The sequence below is a fragment of the Gossypium arboreum genome, chromosome 6 (genome assembly GCF_025698485.1).
Source record: "Gossypium arboreum isolate Shixiya-1 chromosome 6, ASM2569848v2, whole genome shotgun sequence".
In the NCBI taxonomy this organism is placed as follows: domain Eukaryota; kingdom Viridiplantae; phylum Streptophyta; class Magnoliopsida; order Malvales; family Malvaceae; genus Gossypium; species Gossypium arboreum.
The window spans coordinates 126,752,729-126,772,348 of NC_069075.1; the positions used below are offsets into that span (position 1 = coordinate 126,752,729).

At 34.3% G+C, this 19,620-nt stretch overlaps 4 protein-coding genes across 5 annotated transcripts; 3 read left to right on the forward strand and 1 right to left on the reverse strand.

Annotated features, from left to right (window-relative positions):
* Positions 1-521: 521 nt before the first annotated feature.
* On the forward strand, positions 522-4,020 carry LOC108486176 (CRS2-associated factor 1, chloroplastic). Of its 2 annotated transcripts, XM_017790068.2 has the most exons (6): positions 522-1,455; positions 1,624-1,751; positions 1,888-2,113; positions 2,205-2,332; positions 2,446-2,635; positions 2,735-3,620. In XM_017790068.2, exons 1-6 carry the CDS (start codon positions 639-641, stop codon positions 3,442-3,444), a joined length of 2,199 nt encoding a protein of 732 aa, XP_017645557.1. In that variant the 5' UTR covers positions 522-638; the 3' UTR covers positions 3,445-3,620. The 2 variants fall into 2 exon arrangements, with proteins under 2 accessions (XP_017645557.1, XP_017645556.1); XM_017790067.2 differs by having other exon boundaries at positions 2,446-4,020.
* LOC108486177 (sugar transport protein 14) lies at positions 3,752-6,433 on the reverse strand. Its single transcript, XM_017790069.2, has 4 exons — positions 5,869-6,433; positions 5,151-5,473; positions 4,435-5,064; positions 3,752-4,333 (listed from the first exon to the last, which is right to left on the reverse strand). Exons 1-4 carry the CDS (start codon positions 6,011-6,013, stop codon positions 3,890-3,892), a joined length of 1,542 nt encoding a protein of 513 aa, XP_017645558.1. The 5' UTR covers positions 6,014-6,433; the 3' UTR covers positions 3,752-3,889.
* An 8,129-nt stretch (positions 6,434-14,562) lies between these two features.
* LOC108484761 (putative B3 domain-containing protein At4g03170) lies at positions 14,563-15,132 on the forward strand. Its single transcript, XM_017788663.1, has one exon. The coding sequence runs from the start codon at positions 14,563-14,565 to the stop codon at positions 15,130-15,132; it is 570 nt and encodes a 189-aa protein (XP_017644152.1).
* Positions 15,133-16,525: 1,393 nt separating this feature from the next.
* On the forward strand, positions 16,526-19,571 carry LOC108484232 (ninja-family protein mc410). Its single transcript, XM_053029197.1, is given in 4 exon segments — positions 16,526-16,673; positions 17,317-17,737; positions 17,740-18,330; positions 18,777-19,571. Coding segments are annotated over 3 exon segments (1,389 nt in total). The 5' UTR covers positions 16,526-16,673; positions 17,317-17,445; the 3' UTR covers positions 19,283-19,571.
* Positions 19,572-19,620: the final 49 nt, after the last annotated feature.

The window sequence follows — 19,620 nt, forward strand, 5'->3', positions numbered from 1 at the left end:
TTAATTAGCAATTGAAACAAAGACCATAAAGCAAAATAAAAATAAAAAATAAATATCAATTTGAGAAAAATCACATAATTTATGTATCATTTCGTGAGTTAGGGAAACGAAAAACCAAGCCAAGTAAAATAAAAATAAGATTAGGGGTGTGTAAATTTCGGGTAAAATTAAATTAATTCGGTTAATTGACCGAATTCGGTTAATCAGTCGGTTAACTAAATTAATTCGGTCGGGGTCGATTAATAATTTTTTAAAAGTTCGGTTAACAGTTAATTCGATTTGAAATTAATCGATTAACCGAATTAACCGAATTTAATAAATAATATTATAATATATAAGTATTCGGTAGGTTCACTTAATTTTTTAGAAATATAAATTAATTGGCCGGTTAAGACAGTTAATTTTTGATATGTTTTATACTTATTTTAACCAAAAATAAAAAATATATATAAATTTTGATTAATCCATTCGGTTAACCTAATTTACCGAAAAAGCTCGGTTCAGTTAATTTTTATTTTCAGTTTCCACTAAAGCATGGCTATACGACATCGTTAAGGTCATCCTTCATGAATCGATAAGAAATTTTCTTTTGGGTGCTTAGTTTTAGCTTCTGCTTTCTTCACTGAAAGCTGAAAGTGATGGCGCTGAAATTGCCTATCTCATTCCCTATTTTCTCGCCACCGTCGCCAAACCCTTATACTAACACTAACGAGCCCGGCCATCGACCGCCAACGGAGATCCGATTCTCCCACTGGAACAACGCCAACGCCGAGAAATTCAACCAACGCCGACGCGCCCAACAAGAAATCGAAGATGATATTCGCCGTTACCGCCGCTTCGATTCCGCCACCAAAATTGCCACCACCGTAGAATCCTCCTCTTCCTCCACACCAAAACCGACGGAAACCTACAAATCCTTTGGCTCCCCTTCCTCTCCCTCCAGTCCTTCAATTCCAGGCAAGAAATCCAAGTACTCCAAGCCCCCAAACCACCCAGCTTTTCGCAAATTCTCCAAAGCCGCAAATCCTCCGCCACCGTCTCCACTCGACAAGAAACCTGCAAATGTCGCCATCGGCGAGGACGGCGTATCGTTCGTCATCGACGGTGCACCGTTCGAGTTCAAATACAGTTACACTGAGACGCCAAAAGTGAAGCCGGTAAAGCTAAGGGAACCACCCTACTCGCCGTTTGGACCTACGACCATGCCTAGGCCGTGGACAGGCCGGGCTCCACTTCCGCCCAGTAAGAAAAAGATGAAGGAATTCGATTCTTTCGTATTGCCTCCGCCTGAAAAGAAAGGGGTGAAGTCCATACAGAAACCTGGTCCATATTTACCTGGGACCGGTCCAAGGTACGTCCAGTCGAGAGAGGAGATTTTGGGAGAGCCATTGACTGCAGAGGAGGTTAAGGAGCTAGTAAACAGTTGTTTGAAGTCACAACGACAGTTGAATATGGGTAATAATCCTATTATTTTACTACTTTTTATCTGCACTTTCTTCATTAAACTGAAATTTTCGTTCACATTTATATGCACTTTCCATATTCCAAGTTTAAGTAAATTATAATCGATTATGAAATTTATTCGATAATTTGAATTATACTGCATTGCCCTTTTATGTTTAGGTAGGGATGGTTTAACACACAACATGTTAGATAATATACACGCTCACTGGAAAAGACGAAGAGTTTGTAAGATTAAATGCAAGGGAGTTTGTACAGTCGATATGAACAATATTTGTGAGCAACTAGAGGTTTGTACTTCTGCTATTACTCTTTTTAAGATTGGTTTATGTTAAACTGGTTTGGTTTACGAGAGAATATAGAAATCATGGTTGGCTAGACTCGTTTGATTTGTGTATTGTGTTTGGTTTACATATGATTTGGCAGGAAAGAACAGGAGGGAAAGTTATTTTCAGAAGAGGGGGGGTTCTATTCCTTTTTCGAGGTAGAAATTACAATTACAAAACTCGTCCTCGCTTCCCTCTTATGCTGTGGAAACCTGTTACCCCTGTGTATCCACGGCTGATTCCACGTGTTCCTGAGGGTCTAACACTACAAGAAGCAACTGAAATGAGAAAGAAGGGGAGGAAATTAATGCCAATACGTAAACTTGGTATGCTGCTGGTGGACAGTAAAACATATTAAGAATGCTTCAAATTTTCCCATTCTGGAAATCTAAAAGTAATGTTTTGCATATTTTGCAGCGAAGAACGGTGTGTATGCTGACCTTGTCAAAAATGTTAGGGAGGCATTTGAAGAGTGTGAACTTGTCCGGATTAGTTGTCAAGGGATTAAGGGAAGTGACTATAAGAAAATTGGTGCCAAATTAAAGGTTTAGTATATTTATATAGTTTATATATTCTATCATAACACTTGCACATGTAAATGATTTTCTTTTTTAATCTAGAGAAATTAAATTCGATTTCTGTAATTCTTTATTTGCAGGAGCTGGTCCCATGTGTGCTAATCTCATTTGAAGATGAGCACATACTAATGTGGCGAGGAAACAATTGGAAGTCGTCTTTCTCAAAACCATCATCAAATTCAGGCATAGAGAAAACCAATGCAGACAGAGTTTCCATTACTGGACAGTTGGAAGGACAAGAATTATCACTGACATATGTTCAAACAGCTGGTACAGGCTCACCTCTCAGTAGTTCTCAAGATAATAGCATTGAGCAAAGGGAATCTGTTGAAAATGACCAGAAAAATGTATCTCCCACTGCAAAATCAGGTATAATGGAGGCTAGTCAAACAACATTAGATGGGATGGATTATGTCGGTCATGAGTCCGGAAGCGAAGTGAATACCTCTGGAAGTGCAATTGCTGATGATATCAAATCTGCTGATGCTGAATCTGAAACCTGGACCATGACCTATGGTCTTGAGCATATTTTGGATAATCCTGGCAGAGCAAATGAAGGGCCATCAGCGATGCTAATGGAAAGTCATGTTGGACCCATGAGTCCTGGAAGTAGTCAAAGCCATTTGGAGTCTTCTGTTACTGATTTGATCAATCATGACCAGCTGGAAATTGTTGCTGAAGCTTCACTAGATATTAATCGGCCAGCAAGAATGAGTGCACCTTGCACTGAGAGGGTTTTGCATCTGATGAAACAAGCTGTTGAGAGTGGGAGTGCAGTTATATTAGATGATCCTACTTTGGATGCTGACGGAATATATCAAAGATCGGTTGCCTTTGCCCGGTCTGCACCACCTGGGCCAGTTTTTAGGCGACAGCCTCGTAAAATGTCTATCCAAAAGAACAAAGAGCTAGAACCTGGGAATTTGGAAGTGAAGGAAGTCACAGCAGTTCCCCATAAGAGAGGAAATGAAAAGCAAGCTTCTAAACCTCGAAGATTTAAAAATATAGCTGAACATCATCCAGAAGTTGTACCGAAAGGAAGCCTGAGGGTTGACGAGCTTGCTAAGCTATTAGCTTAATCCACATTAATACTTCCAAAATTTTACCAGGCATACTTTATAGTCTGAGATCTTCCCCTGCTTTATTGCATTTGGTCCATCTTTCTCTAGGATTTTGTCATTTTCCCTTAGTGAGAGCCTTTTACATGTTTCTATGAAATGCTAAGGTGTTTCCAAATTAACAGTTTAGAGAAAAATGAGCTTCTCTCAGTCATTGCTGTCTCTCTCTCTCTCTCTCTCTCTAGATATATATATATATATGCTGTAAATCTCATACAAAATTAATTACAACTTTTTATGTTTGAAATAAAGAGACAAAGAAGATAGGTTGTGAGAAAATAAGATGCGTATTTGTTCTTCACTTCTACCTTAAAAATTACAGCAATTATTTATTGGAAAATCCAAAGAGCATTAACATCTTGAAAGTAAAGAATGTGAAGAAAGGTTTTTCCTATTTTAGATAATATTACGTGGTTGGCTTTTTGATATCCTTCTCGTCATCATCTTCAACATATTTCTTCCAGAACCAATGATCCTTCCAGAGAAGATAGACTTCCTCGATCGGAACTCTCTTAGTTTCCGGCAAGAGGAAGAAAATAAAGCTGCTCATTATGAATATCAAGCCAGCAAAAAGCAAGAAAATTCCATACTTGAGATGACAAAGTGAGACCAAGAAGCATTGTGCTATCAAAGCTGTGAAGAGAAGGTTGACACAGACCACCATGCTTTGGCCAGCTGACCTAGTCTCCAACGGGAACAGCTCACTAGGAACTAGCCACCCGAGAGGACCCCAAGACCTTCCATAAGCAAAGACGAATAAACAGATGATAACCACAAGGAACCAACCAATGGCTTTTGGAAGAGTTTCTCCTTCTCCAAACTTAAAGGCCAGAGTTATGGCTACAGCAATCTGCAACAGATACTCAAATTATTACATCCAGGTACATAACAATGGAGCCTGCCAATTAGTTGCAAAAAAAAAGTATGCCGCAAAATGTCTTTATAACTTACCATGTAGCAGAACATCTCGAAACCAGCTTCCAAAAAGAATGCTCTCCTACCAAATCTGTCCACTAAAGCCATTGATACTAGTGTAGCAAGAACAAGCATTCCACTAGTTAAGACAGAGGATATTAGGGATGCCCCTGAGCCAAACCCCAAGGTCTGGAACAGGATAGGAGCATAGAAGAGAATGGAGTTCATGCCGGTGAGCTGTTGGAAAGCTGGGATCCCCAAAGCCCCTAATACCAACTGGGGACGATTCTTCCTCTGCAGAAGGTTCCTGAATGGGTGCTTTATGGCCCGTGCTGCATCGCTGGCCTCGATAAGGTCGGCAAATTCAGCATCAACATTGGGGGTACCTCGAACTTTTACCAACACCCTTTTTGCCTCTTCTAGTCTTCCTTGTTCTACGAGACTGTTAGGGGTCTCTGGTAGGGCAAGGCCACCGACAAACATCAGTGTTGCTGGGACTGTAGCTAAGCCTAGAGATAATCTCCAACCCCATTTATGGATCTTATCTGTTTTGTAGTTGATCAGGTTTGCTATAAGGATTCCCATGCAGGTTGTGAATTGGAACAGCTGGTTCACAGCTCCTCGATGCTTTGCCGGAGCCATCTCCGAAAGATACAAGGGAACTGCCTGTACCATTATAGCATAAGAAAAGAGTTGGTGACTTGAGAAACTACCATCCAAATATTTTCAGGTTTAAGGAGCTTTGGTCTTACTTGGTTTCCAAATCCAATGCCTGCACCAAGAAGAATGCGTCCTATTATCAACATTGTGATATTCACCGCACCTGCATTGATAGCTCCTCCTAGGAAGAAGCTGACTGCACCAACAAGGATGCTGGCTCGACGCCCTTTGTTTCTAGTAACATAGGAGGCTCCAAATGTAGAAACAAGGCCTGCGAAGTAGAGTGAAGACGTAAAAAGTGTGAGGAGCTGGTTGTCATATTTGCAGTAGTCAGTTTCATGAAGATGTGCTTGTTTCCTTCTATATATTTTTGGGAAGAATTCCTTCAAGAAATCATCCATGGAAGTCACTCCACCTGCAATCAATATTAAAAGGTAAACAGTGTCATCATCTTGAAATAAGCATCTTATTAAGCTCTTTTGAATCAAATAACATAAATCTTCTAACAAACAGAAACAAACACATAATCTATAATGCAAGTAGCTTAGGAATCATTGATAATCCCAAATACCAAATAATATATGAAGATTATATTTTGATGATTAAAGAAATTGTGTAGAGAGGGTTCTTCTCAAGACATCATTTTGATTGAAAAGCAAATCAGTAAATCTGGAAGATAGGATACAAATCTAAAAAGATTTCAGCAATTGCTAATACTTAATATAAATGAACAGAATTCATAAACAGGCTGAAAAAAAAAAACAATGAAAAAAAGGAAAACAACAGTGAATCATAGAAAAGAAATCTGACCAGAAACACCAAGATCATATCCAAAAAGAGATCCCCCTGTAGCAGCAACAAGGCAAGCAAATATAAAATAATTGGTAATCTTGTATTCATAGAGATGAGCTCTCTTCAAATTCCCTCCTTCATTACCAAACCCTCCACCAGCCATGGTGGACAATCTCTGAAAACAAATGAAAAAAAAAAAAACTCTGGGTTTTGCAGAAGACAAACAGATCAGTCCAGAAAGTGATATATATAGAGAAAGGTAACGGATGTGAAGCAGATGAGAGAGAGAGTGCCAATGCTTGTGGGAAGAAAATACTTGAATTAGTAGGTAGTTCAGTATTGAATAAAAGACAAAACTGTGAATGAAAGATGGGTGAGGAGGACTTTACATGATGACGGACTACTAATCAACGGGGAAAAAAGGCACATAGTAGCTGTATATATAATATATTGAATCTGACTAGTTGAACTTTTTTTTCCAAATCTATTTAAATATCATTTTAGTGTTTATCTGATATAATTTTTACAGCTCATTTTCGTTAACATCCCTTGATAGAAATATTTGGAAATGTAAGATTGAATGCCTAGGAAAGCCGCCTATGGCATGAATAAAATAAAAAGGATAGCAGCCTGTCAATGACAATCTTGAGCAAAAAAACATATCAAATCATTTGGTTAAGATTTATATAAATCCACTTAAATTTCTCAAAGAAAAACTTGGATAAGATGGGATTGATGAGGACCTAGCTTTCAAGCATTGACTTTTTCTTCTTAAAAACAATTTTTTTTTAAAGAAAAAAATGAGTAGTTATCCCTTTGTAATTGATTTTCCATTTATTGAAAGCCCATGAAAATATATAAGCAAGGTCAGGATCAAAGTTTACATGCACATGATGGAGCATAATTTAATAATTTAATGAATATAAAAAAGTTGGACCAAATTTTCTTCATAAAATTTAATATGATGAAGGTGAGCTGAATTAACAATAGTTTCACTGACAAAGTTGATTAGATAATGTCAAACTGTCTACTACAGATATGTGGTTTGACAAATATCCACTTGCCTTTTGTCAAATATACAGTTGTTCTCAAATTGCAACTGCGTCCCATAATTTCTACAAATTGCGTGTGTTGACAAAGACCTTGTGCTACTACTACTACTTTCTATGTAATTTGTTTTTTTTTTCTTCCTAATAGTACCATATTTTCATGAAATTAAAAAAAAAAAAAAACTGTTTATTGGATCATTTGAATTTGATGACTTAATTGGTACTCAGGAACACGTAAAAATGGAGCGAGTGTTGAAAGATGGATTCAATTAATAAAAATTGGAAGGAAATTGATAAAATTATTATTTATATAAGAAAAGAGGGTTGAGAGTTTTTTTATTTTTTATTTTACAAAGTCATGGTATAATATCTTTGGAGTGAATGTTGATGGAAGGTATTTACAGGTTTTTATGCGGATTTCATGAACTGTTTCATTATGTAAGAGATTTGTTACGTTAGGTTTTCTTGGTAAGTATTATGTGATCGGGTGAGGTTTACATGTAGAGCGTATAAGAGATATGTGTTAATAACCTACAAAGTGAAATATTTTGTAATTAAGATGTTTTTAATGGATAAGTCTGGTTGATTTGGTAAGGTCCTCCAAGTTAAATAAAATTATAATTTATACCAACATCCACGATATATTATTTGATTATTTTGGTCACTTCCATTAAAATCATAAGTCACAATCTAAATTAGAAATTAAAAAATCAGTATTAATATTGATTTATTTATAATTTTAAAAATATATAAAAATACATAAATATTTAAAAGTAATAGTAATAATAATAAATTTAAATTTTATATTAATATTAATATTAAATAAAAATAATTATATTAATATTAAATAAATAAATAAAAATCTTCCCCACCCCACCCCGTCCCTCTCCTTCTCTCCTCCTCCCACCCAACCTCCCTCATCACCTTCCCTCCCCACCCAATGTTTAAATATTAAATAAAAAGTTTCAATGTTTTCTGGTTTTTTACGTATAGTTCGGAGCCAGGTATGGGAGAAAGAGCAACCACTTGAACCTGGTGAAAAGCAAATGAAACCCTGGCAAGAACTTGTTACTAAAGACCATTCGAAACAGCAGATACCGACAAAGACATGATACGTTATTGTAATAAGTTTGAGGAAAACAAGGCAATGAAATACAGCACCTGAGATTCTTCAAAGCTAAGGAGAATAATTGATCTTTGTTAAGCGAATGCTTTTTTCAACTGGAAGAGTGGGAGTATTACTATTTAGTTACCCTCTGTTTGTTCTTTCATTATGAAATCAAATTCAACAATGACGGTGTTCTTGGAGATTTCAGGCTTTTTCCAACAGTAATGGAATCAGATTCTATTCGGAGTTAAAAACACAGAAGTTCCAACGTTGAAACCAGTTGTTTAGCTTACAAGCAGTATTTGCTAAAAGAGTAAGGAAAATTATCTTGGAAAAGAGCGCCATGCATGACTTATCTGATCAGAGTTTCAGACCGCCAACCATGCAATTAGGTTTGCAATTGAGACTGTCGAACCACGCCTTAATCACCTAAAATTATAACTAAATTGATATAATACATACAAGTATGAAAAAAAATTATCAGTATATTAATTTTTAACTATTATTTATAATTTAAATCATAGTGATTAAAATGACTTAACTATATAATATGAATACTTAAATTAAATTTTATTTTATTTTATTTTAAATACTTAAAATAAAAATTGTTTATGGTTAAGTGATTATCTATATAGTTTATTTTAATTATTAATTTTATTTTATATTTATTTTATATTAAATTAGCAGTTAAATATTAAAAAATTAAAATGTTTTAACTCACAAAATTAATTTAATAAAAGGTAAAATAAACTTTAAAATAGGAATTAAAATTTATATATGGCGATCACACCTTGTGGATTTTAGAGATTCATTTTAATGATTAGTATAATGAATCTCAAACTTGGGTTCTCAAGATTTAAAATCTCCACCTTTATCAACGAAGCCAAGTCCTCATTGGCATAAGTGATTAAAGGTAAATAAAACTCAATTCGATTAAAAAATTAAAAAAAATTGACTTTCGAGTTAATATAATCGAGTTATTCAACTTATCTGAGTTATTTGAGTTAAATCGAATAAGTAATTCAAGTTTCGAGTTTGAGTTGAGTTGAATTTTATAATTCGAATAATAGAATGGTGTAACTACCCTTTGGTCCCTATCAATTTTGAAAATGAGTAAATTGGTCTTTCTCAACAAAAATAAAAAAATTAAAATAATTTTCAAAATTTAAAATATTTATAAAAATTCTAAAATTTATATTTTTTAAGAAATTATGAAAAATTTTAAATTTTTTTTCTAAAAAATATATAAATTTTTTAAAATTCATTATTGTTGTTGGATTTGGGGATTTTAGCAAAAGGATTAGGTCATGCTCCATATTGAAGGCAAAATTATGGGGATCCTATGAGGGACTTTCGATCGCATGGGAAAAGGGTGCTAAGAAAGTTGTGATGGAAATGGTGTAACGCCCCAATTTTCGGGAATCCTGTGAATGTTGGAATAGGTTTAATTATGTTAGTGGGCCTCTAGAAAGCCCAAGCTTAAGATAGAACTCGTCAATTTTAGTTAATTTTTGTTCCATAAGAAAAAGGGGGTGAAATTATGAAATAGGACCTATGTGAAAATGTTTGAAAATGCTATAGGCTAAATTGAAGTGGCCAAATAAATAGGAGTGCAAAATAGGAGGATTTGCATGACAAACCTCCCATTTTACATGAAGTGGCCAACCATCATGTTGTTGTAGACAAAATGTACACTTGATATCCATAATTTATGGTACAAATTGATACAAATTGATAATAGGTTAGGTAAATGTTCCATGATAATGGGTTAGGTAAATGTTTCATGATAATGGATTAGGTAAATATTCCATGATAATGGGTTAGGTAAATGTTTCATGATAATGGTTTAGGTAAATGTTTCATGATAAGAAATTCATGTCTTTTGTATTAAAGAATTAAATGGATGAAATATGAAGTTTTATTAAAAGAAAAAGGGGTGAAAAGAACAAAGTTTTGTCCATCTTTATTCATCCTAGCCTAAAGTTAGAGAAGAGAAAGGAGAGGAGAAAGCTCTTAAATGTTCGGTCACTTGGGGAAGAAAATTGAAGGTAAGTTCATGGTAGTTTGCTTCTATCTTGATGTTCATGAGTTCTTCTTGATTCTATCTTAACTCTTGAAGCATATTTTGATTTTTAGTTGTGTTGTGAGCATTTAGTCATGAATTAAAATGAAGGAAATGGTTGTTGTTTGATGTTCTTTTGATGAAAAATGGAAGATAGGTGAAGTTGAGCCAAACAAATGAGCATGCATGTGCCTTAGATGCTAAAGGGAAAAATCGGCTAACATGTTGTGCTTTAAAATGATGAAATAGAGATTATGCTTAAGTAAAAATCATAGATATGTGATGATTGATTGGTGATATACATGTTTAAATAACATGCATGCAAGATAGGTGTATGAAAGAGTGATTTGGTAATAAATCTGCTTGGGACAGCAGCAGTAACGTGACTTTGGAAAATCACCATAAATTGTGGGAGATGAATTAGAAGCTGAATAAATTATGTAATTAAATCTTATTGAGTCTAGTTTCTAATGAAATAAACAAGAACATATTTCAATTCTGTACAATGAGAAATTTGATTCGTAATGAAGAGTGGTCAGATTAGTCAAACAGTGAAACATGGGAAACTTTGAGAAAATTCTGGTATTGATTGGCTAAACCAAAAATTCTGAAAATTTTATGGATAGAAGATATATGAGTCAATTTTTAGGGAAAATTAACGGCACTTGATTTGGAGTTTCGTAGCTCTAGTTATAAATGATTTAGTGATTGTTGCTCAGAAAGACAGCTTGCAGTGAAATTATGATTATGTGGTAAACATTGACAAAAATTTGTTAATGAGTTGCTTATTGATTTCTTATAAGCTTACTATGATCTGTAGGTGTGGTTGACCGAATATTGTAAGGGGTTAATCGTAGTTTGTATTTGAATAGTTAGATTAACGTGTTAGTAATCCAATTGTAGGCGGTTCGTGTGGATCTCACAAGATATCGTCGCAAGCAGTGTGTAACTAACACCTCTTTCTTAGTCTAGATCGGCAAAAGTCGAAAAGCCAAAATGCCGAAAACCGTATTTTGTAGATTTATGAAAAAGCGAATGCTCGTGAGGTAAATCGATTAATGTTTTGGTAAGCTGCAATGTTTGGACCGCAAAGTACATGATTTCGTGCCCTCGATATTTTTGGGCTTAATGGGCCAAAATTGGAATGATGGGCCAACGGCCCAATTCGATAAGAACCCTCGATGACGTGATTACGTTAGTACGTGAAAAGTAGGAATATGCATGAAAACCCTAAAATAGATAAATTACTGAAATACCTTTAAAAGTGGAAAATTTACAGTTTTACCCTAGTAGATAAATTACCGAAATACCCCTAGGGTTAAATTGACCTAAATGCATGTTTGACTGTTGTTATTTACTGCATGCCATGTTGTTATTATCTGATGCATGGGACTGAGATATTGACGGAGGAAGTACTGAAAGTGGCTTGTCCACGTACTGGAGGCTTTGCCTCAATTTATGATAATCGAGCAAGCAATCTTGCAATGTGGAGTGTTAAATGGGTGGGTTGAGCTATTCCCCACATGGAGTGTATGGCTGGTACGGGTGGAGTGTAGTGGTTGGTGGGTTGAGTAGTCTCCCCAAATGGGCTTGCATATGTTTATTGATGTTGCATGTATTTTGAAATGGGCCTATGGGCCATACTGTTATCTGAATAAGGGGCTAAGGCCCAGTTTATTATAATCTGAAAAGGGCTCGCCCATACCACTATTACCGAATAGGCTTAGGCCCAATAGGCTTGAGTGACTTGGGCTTTGAAGGGTTTTCCTTACACTGAGTTTCCCCAAACTCACCCTTTTATTTTCATCCACGCAGAAATCCCCAACCATAGTGGGCTTGGAGTTGTGAGGAATTGAGTGGCCACCCGCTCGAAAGTTTGATTTTCTTCGGTGAATGGACATCCTTTTATTTACATTTGAAGTTTTGGGCTTTTAAATGTAATAAGGCCGCTTAATTATTTTTGATGGTTTTAATATGTATTACTAAGATAGGTAATACTTATATTTAATCGTTGAAACTGGATAGCTTTAGGCGTGTTTTCAAAAACAACAGTTGATTTCAAAATAACACGACAACAAGCAAAGCTTCCGCAATGAAAGTATTTTTCCAAAATTAATCACTTTTCCTAAAATGACTTAATCAAATCGGTTTTCCTAGAAATATCCATGACATTAAGGTGTGGCAATGGCGGTATGCATGTCTAGGATTGGATCCGAAGGAGCTTGGTACTTAGCAATCCGATGGACTCACCACCTCTTTTCCGGTTTCCTACGGTGCATAGCTTCCATTCACTTTAACCCTTAATGAATTAATCTTTTGAACATCAAGTACGATTTTCTGGACTTAGAAAGGAAATTTTTTTTTACGTTTTTGATGTGGCATGCCGGATCCGGCCATAACTTCTGGGTCGGGTTTGGGGTGCTACAAATGGATTGCAAGGAAGTAGTCGACACTCTCAAAGGAGGTGAAGAGGGGAGTTTGCCAATTTCCAGAATAATTCAAAGATTCATATCACGATTTTGGTTAGTTCTGATTAATTTTGTGCCACAAGAACTTAACAAAGTGGCTAATGGGCTAGTTAGATTTGATATTCCTCTTGTTATTGTCTATGATTTATTTGTAACAAAGAGAGTTGTCGGCCTGAGTGCCAACTAATTATGGTTTCCTTTTCTTTTATAAACAAAATAAAAATAAAAAATTAAAATAATAATTTTAGGTATAAATAAGTTAATTAATGGTTCAAGTCTATCATAATAGAGTATCTTAATTTTATTAATACGTTGCTTTGAAAAAAAATCAAATATATATGGTTTTAAATTTATGTGCTCTAACATGAAATTAGTTATATTATAATAAAATTTTAATTTAATATGTTTAATTTTTTAATTTCACTCAATTCAACTCGATTCAAAAAATTTCAAACTAGTCAAAATAATAAATAAAACTTATCAATTCAATTAACTCAAAATCTTTTTATTCAATTCAATCGAATAAAACCCCAAAACCAGTCCTCTTGAATGTCGTGTTCCTTTAATTTTATTAGGGTGATTCAAGTTCTAGGCTAATTAACTGCGTTCTTCTTTTTATCTTCATAACTACACTAGTGGTATATCTCCCCCGCTTCGTTAAGAGTTTTCAGAATTTTTCATTATTATTATTTATTTACTTAATAATAAATATCTATTTGAATTTTGCTAATCAAAATTAAATAATTATTTAATATTAGATACTAATTTAACTTTTTTATAAAATATATTGATTTTATATAATAAATTTATAAAATTATTCATAAAAAATAAATGTTGTTTTGGTTAAAAATACAAAATTTAGACAAAAAAACACTATAATCTTGAGTTCAAATTCCATATTATATATATAAATATATATTAAGGAGGAATTTATTTATACTAATGTAAAATTAGAGTAATTTTATATTCATTCATAACTTTTATATGTTTAATAATTTTAACAGTCCAATCATTATATTTCATACTTTACTCATATAAATCATGTATGTCAAGTTTAGCATAAATTAAAATTTTTAACTATTCATTTTTATTAAAAAAAAATTTCAATAGTTACATTAAATTAATATAAAAAATATTTGTGGCAGTTTGCGCAATTCTTAAGAAATGGTTGGTTAATTATATTGTATATCTTATTATTATGCTTATGTACTACTTTTGAAGATTTGATTAGATATCTATGTATCTATTTAAGATAGTTGGTTAAGCCCGCGATTGTAAATTTAATTGGTTTTTGTTTTTTTTAAGATTTAAGCATTTAAAAATGTAAAACATAAGATCTAAGTGTTTTAAAATATATATTTATTGGTATCAGTATATACATACATATTGTGTAATAAATATATAGATAATCATAATAAATTTAAATTTTGGTTTAATTGTGAATTCCATCCTCTTACTTTACTTTATATTTTATAAAAACTACAAAGTTTGTCTAATTGAGCAGTAATGTTAAACCTTGACAGTTCATTAACAAATAGAATAACTTCTTAGTTTTTATAAACTACGAGCATCAAATTTTGACAAAATAAAACAGAAGGATTAACTTCTCAATTTTCATGAAGTAATGTATAAAATTCATAATTAGACCTTTAAAACTGAAAAATAAAACCCTAATAAAGGGAGAGTTTAATTATAGAGAATAAAGAAATTTAAGGATGACTTTAGAAAAGAAAACTGATTAAACATGAAATTTGGATGTTATTTTAAAATATTTTTCTTGTTTAGCAAAAGTAAACAAAATCATACACATCAAAGAAATTTAAGGACGAATCAAGAAAAGGAAACATGATTTTGGGTTAAATAGGACTTGTTATTTTATTTTATTGTTTTGCTTTTAGCACAAGTAATTGTATTTTTACCTTCGTATAATAATGTAGGAATAAAGAAATGTAAAGATGTGTTGAGAGAAAGAAGAAGGGTGATATTGAGTTAAAGTAGCCAGAGTTTAGACCTAAATTTGGTAGAATGGAGCAGAAAAAGGCTAAGAAGATTGATCATGAGGAATATAAAGAAATATATGGGGCTGCCTTATGTATTAGTTCGTTCAAGCATTTGATATTAAGCCCTGAAAATGCAATGAATTTGCAAGCATCATTGCAGGCCACCATTGACATTCCTCGGGTGCCGAGTCTTAATGGCCTTATCGGAAGGTGCAGCCAGCCCTTTGAGAAGCAGCTCACTGAAACTGATGTGAATTCCAAGCAATGCAGGCTTTCAATCAATAAGGTTGATGTGGAGAATGCTGTGATGCCGTTGTTGAAGGAAGAGGAGAATGTTGAGAAAGGGATTCGGGTCAAAGTTTATGATGCCAACGGGAAAGAGTTCCCCATGACTTTCAAGCTTTGGGCACATAAACTTCATGTCCTCAAAGAAGGTTGGATTGGGTTTTGCACTGATCATGCTTTACTTGCGCATCAAGATTTTCTTAAACTCTGGGTGTTTAGGAACCTCCACACAGAGGATCTTTGCTTTTTCATCACTTCAAGAAGATTGCAAGAGTTTCAACTTATTAAGAAGAGAAGGCTCAATGCCTGAATTTCAGCTCACCATGCATCTATGTTCTGTCGAGAGTCTTATGGTTCACGGTTAGAGGGGTATATCGATAAATTCAGTATTATTTCCATTCGAGATTTTGTCTTCTTACTCTATCAAAAGTTCTATCAGGTTCACAAAATAAACTAAAGTGTTTGCACATGATCTTACCTAACGCTATGACCTATGGCATCCCCATCAATGACCTATATGTCATATATAGGTCATGAGGACGCTATGACCTATGGCATCCCCATCAATGACCTATATGTCATATATAGGTCATGAGGTTGAGTCAGGCCATGCATAGACTCTTTAATTTTATTATGGTTTTGCCCATTTAAGCTTCGGGGTATTACCACTCTATGAACCCTCTAGGACCGATCAGGACAATAATGAACTTCTTGATACACCCTTCGACTTGTGAACTCGTAAAGCTCTTGATAGAGTTAAGACACATCAATAATGCTATTAATATTACATATATTAGGATTAGAAAGTAGAAAGGGATGGAGTATTCTATCTTATATAAAGTATATTAGATGTTGGAAATAATAGGAGAAAAGATGATATAGGGAATAATATCCTTTTTGGAAGTTCTAAATATCAATGAAAGTAGCTAGTTTTGTTTTGATGCTTGTTTGTCATACATTTCACTTAGTTGTTTATACTCTTGTTGAATGAATCTGCAGATAGAGGCTGAAATCTCATATATTAATCTCATAATGATTAACAACTTAACAGAGTAATGATTGGTGACATGACATGATCATTCTCTCAGTAAGTTACTGAACCAGATTTTGCATGTTCCTTTATCAATAAAATATTGTTCAACTACCACTTCAATTCTATTTAACTGCTTTGTTTGCATTTTTGATGCATATAAATTGTTAAATTCTTGATTTGTTCTAACTTTTTGTATATAAATTGTTAACTTGTTGATTTTCAGGCTAGTTATTTACCTAACTAGACTAATTTCTTATTTTTCACAACCTACGGAGGATCAAATTTTGACAAATTAAAGTAAAAGAATTAACTTGTAAATTTTTTGTAAAGTATAGAGATGAAAATCATAATTAGCCCAATCCTTGTAAAGACAGACCAAAAGAACTGAACATTGCTTACTTGCAATTTTGCATTAAAAATATATGCATGTAAAGAAACTATACAGCCAAAGATGATATATAAAATTAGAGCAAGTTTTTTTTCACATGCATGGTGTTTAATTTGTTAAACAAACAACAAAAGTTAATCCTAAAACATCTTTGGACATGATCAAAGTGAGAACAAACTCAAAAAAATAGGGGTAAAAATGAAAATTAGAAAAGATTTTGGAGATGGACAGATAATATATGTACATAAGTGTGGTATGGTGAGCAGCAATAAGAATATATATATATATAGTCACATGGTGTATATATATATTTGTTGAATACTATTAGGTAAATTCACAACATTTTCTCACATTTTTCAGTGTTGTGTTTTGTTTAAGTGAGCATGTGATAGAGCAAAGACAACCTTGGATTTTTTCTGTCTTCATTCAGGTGGCTTTCTCTTTCCTCATTTTTCTTACGTTTTTTTTTTTCAATTCTTTTGGGGGTTCTTTATTGAATCTGTGCAGGGTTTTGACAAAGTTCAATGATTTTTACAAAATGGGTTTCTGGTTTTGTTTGGATCTAATTATGAATTTTAGTTCAAACTGATTCGGGTTTGATTTTATTTTCTTAAATATCTTTATTTCTGGGAATAGATCTGGAATGTTCTTCTTTTTGCTGATAAATGAATGTAGAAAATAAATTAAAATACATATTCTTGCTGCCAATTGCGATGCTTGTTCTTGTTCTTTAAACCCCTGCCCCTCCACTAAAAAAAATGAGAACTTTAATTTTTGTTTAGCTTTACTTTGCAGGGTAACCATTGGCACTTCCATTGTGTTTTTGTTTTCGTGTGTATGATTTTTTAAATTAATTTCCTTTAACCCTTTTTTCCCTAACATTATGATTTGGTAAGACTAATATGAAAATGGGTTTGTTACATTTTGGCAGATTGAATTCAGATTAAACCTAAAGTTCCTCTTTTTAGACGCCATCGCTGAAGAAAAATAAGTTGTTGTTTCATTGTAAAACTGTTTGGAAGTAAGTGTTCTTCTTTTAACCATCTTGTATTTCCTATCTGGCTTTTGTGCAGGCATGCAAGTTCAAGATGGTTCTAGCATGTATTGAAGTTGTATTATGTATTCTATAATAGATGTTCTGTAGGGAGGATCGGTAGAGGTTATATCTGGAACTTCGTGAATATACTGTGAATTGATATAGAATGGAGGATGAAAATGGGCTAGAGCTTAGCTTGGGTCTATCTTACAGTGCGTTGTCTGCCCAATCTAAAGGCAAAATTAGTAGTTCTTCAGATACTAGGACAGAAGAAGGCGATAAAGGCATCGAAATTGTGGATGACTTTAAAAACTTTCTTCAAACCGGAACCCAGAAACAGGACCTTGGTGTCAGTTCTCAGAGAAGTGATCCAGTGAAACCTTTAGAAAACTTCTTTAACGATCTTTCCAAGGCTGCTGGTGATGCAGAAGCCTCTGTGAACTTGAATGGTAAGCGTAAATTTTGTTTGATGAGATAAACAATCCAAAGAAGCTTGAGAGAGAAGCTCACCATGTTGATTTATCTGAAAAAGCCAAAACATCACATATCTCCATGGCAACAGAAGATGGCTCTACTGCGGAGAATGAAGACGTAGCTGAATCTGAAGTTGAGGGTTCACCCTTGAGGCTAGTTTCACGTCATGATGATGGTTCCAAGCGGTTTATTGGAGTTAGTGGTTCTTCTGAAGTGCCGAAGGAGGTTAAGCTTGGAAACTTGAATTACGGCAACCCATACCCAGTTCAATCAGTAAATGTCCTGAATGTGCCATTTTCATTAACAATGAATGATTCTAACTCTCCTGGAACCCCCAGTTCATCAGGTCATACACTACCTGGCATGATACATAGTAGGCCTTCTGGAAATGGTGAACGGTCAGTGAATCCTGGAAACTTGCCAGTTATGTTTGGCTATTCACCTGTTCAACTTCCACTGTTAGATAAGGATAATCCCTGGGGTACGGTCTCTCACTCACCACAGTCCCACCCGTTGTCCGTTGGAAAAGGTCCACCTAATCCTGATAAGCATAGCGATGGATTGAAAATATCACAAGGTATCTCTTTCTCCCTTAGCTTGAGGATAGGAAAAGAAAAAGAAAAAGAGCAATATGATGGGATTAATAGATGGATGAGATTTGTAATATATGCCTACTGATCTGTTTTTTCTACACTTCATTGAGAGCTCCGAGTTATCATATATTAAAAGCATCAAGTATATACTTTTATGCATTTTGAAACCTTTTTGCCCAGACAAGAAAGTCAGATTAATTAAGGGCTATCAAAATATTCTTGAAGCAAAAGGAAAATCACTTATTAGTATGTGTTGAATAATCTAGTACATAAATGTATGAATGAATTCTATATGAAACTTATTTCAGCATTTTATTCTAAGAATTTATTATTTTTTCATTTCTGCTGTAATAATTTTTGAATACTATTTTACCTTTGTGTATCATCAAGGCTGCTACTTGTTAATGAACTTTCCCTTTGTCAAATGTAGCTTCTGTGCATACAATTGTGCGCAATTCCTCTGAGGCTGCACAATCTAAGGGTGGAACATTTGAGCAAGTCAAAGGCGAAGGTAAACAGCATGCCACAGAGGAAAGCTCCTGTACTCTGGTAGACGAAGATGTAGAAGGAAGCAGCAGCATGAGTCTCAGAGCAAATGCTCCATTGGATCAACCTACAGCAGAAGGCGTAGTAACTCTTGATTTTTCAACCATAAAGCCCGGTATTGCCGCAGACCTGAAATTTGGGGGATCTGGTTCTCTTCCAAATTTACCATGGGTTTCAACCACAGGTACTGGCGCACACGGTAGAACAATTTCTGGTGTCACTTACAGGTTCAGCGCAAACCAGATAAAGATTGTTTGTGCTTGCCATGGTAACCACATGTCCCCTGAAGAGTTTGTTCGGCATGCCAGCGAAGAGTGCACTGATCCAGATAATAAAAACCGTTTGCCAATATTCCCTAGTACCAATCCTGCTGCCTCTGCCCAGACCTGAAGCGTAAAATGGACATGCAATCGAGTGTGACATTGAAATCTTGCTTTCCTCACTGAATATAGTTATTTGTTTCCTTTCTCAGTTGTATCACTGCTGCAGTAAAATACTGCATTTGTATGTAATAATATTTGTAGCATCATTTCCTTGTCTAATTGTAATCTGAAACATCATTTCTGACATGCTTTTATAGTAAAGGAGACTTCCCCACCACTTTGGTTTTATGATTCTCCTTTAGAATGCAATACGTGTTTTTTATATATATATACATATAATACAGGCAGTTGAGGAATTTTAATGGCAGCCATGTTTATTTATAGCATGATTGGTTTTTTTATGAC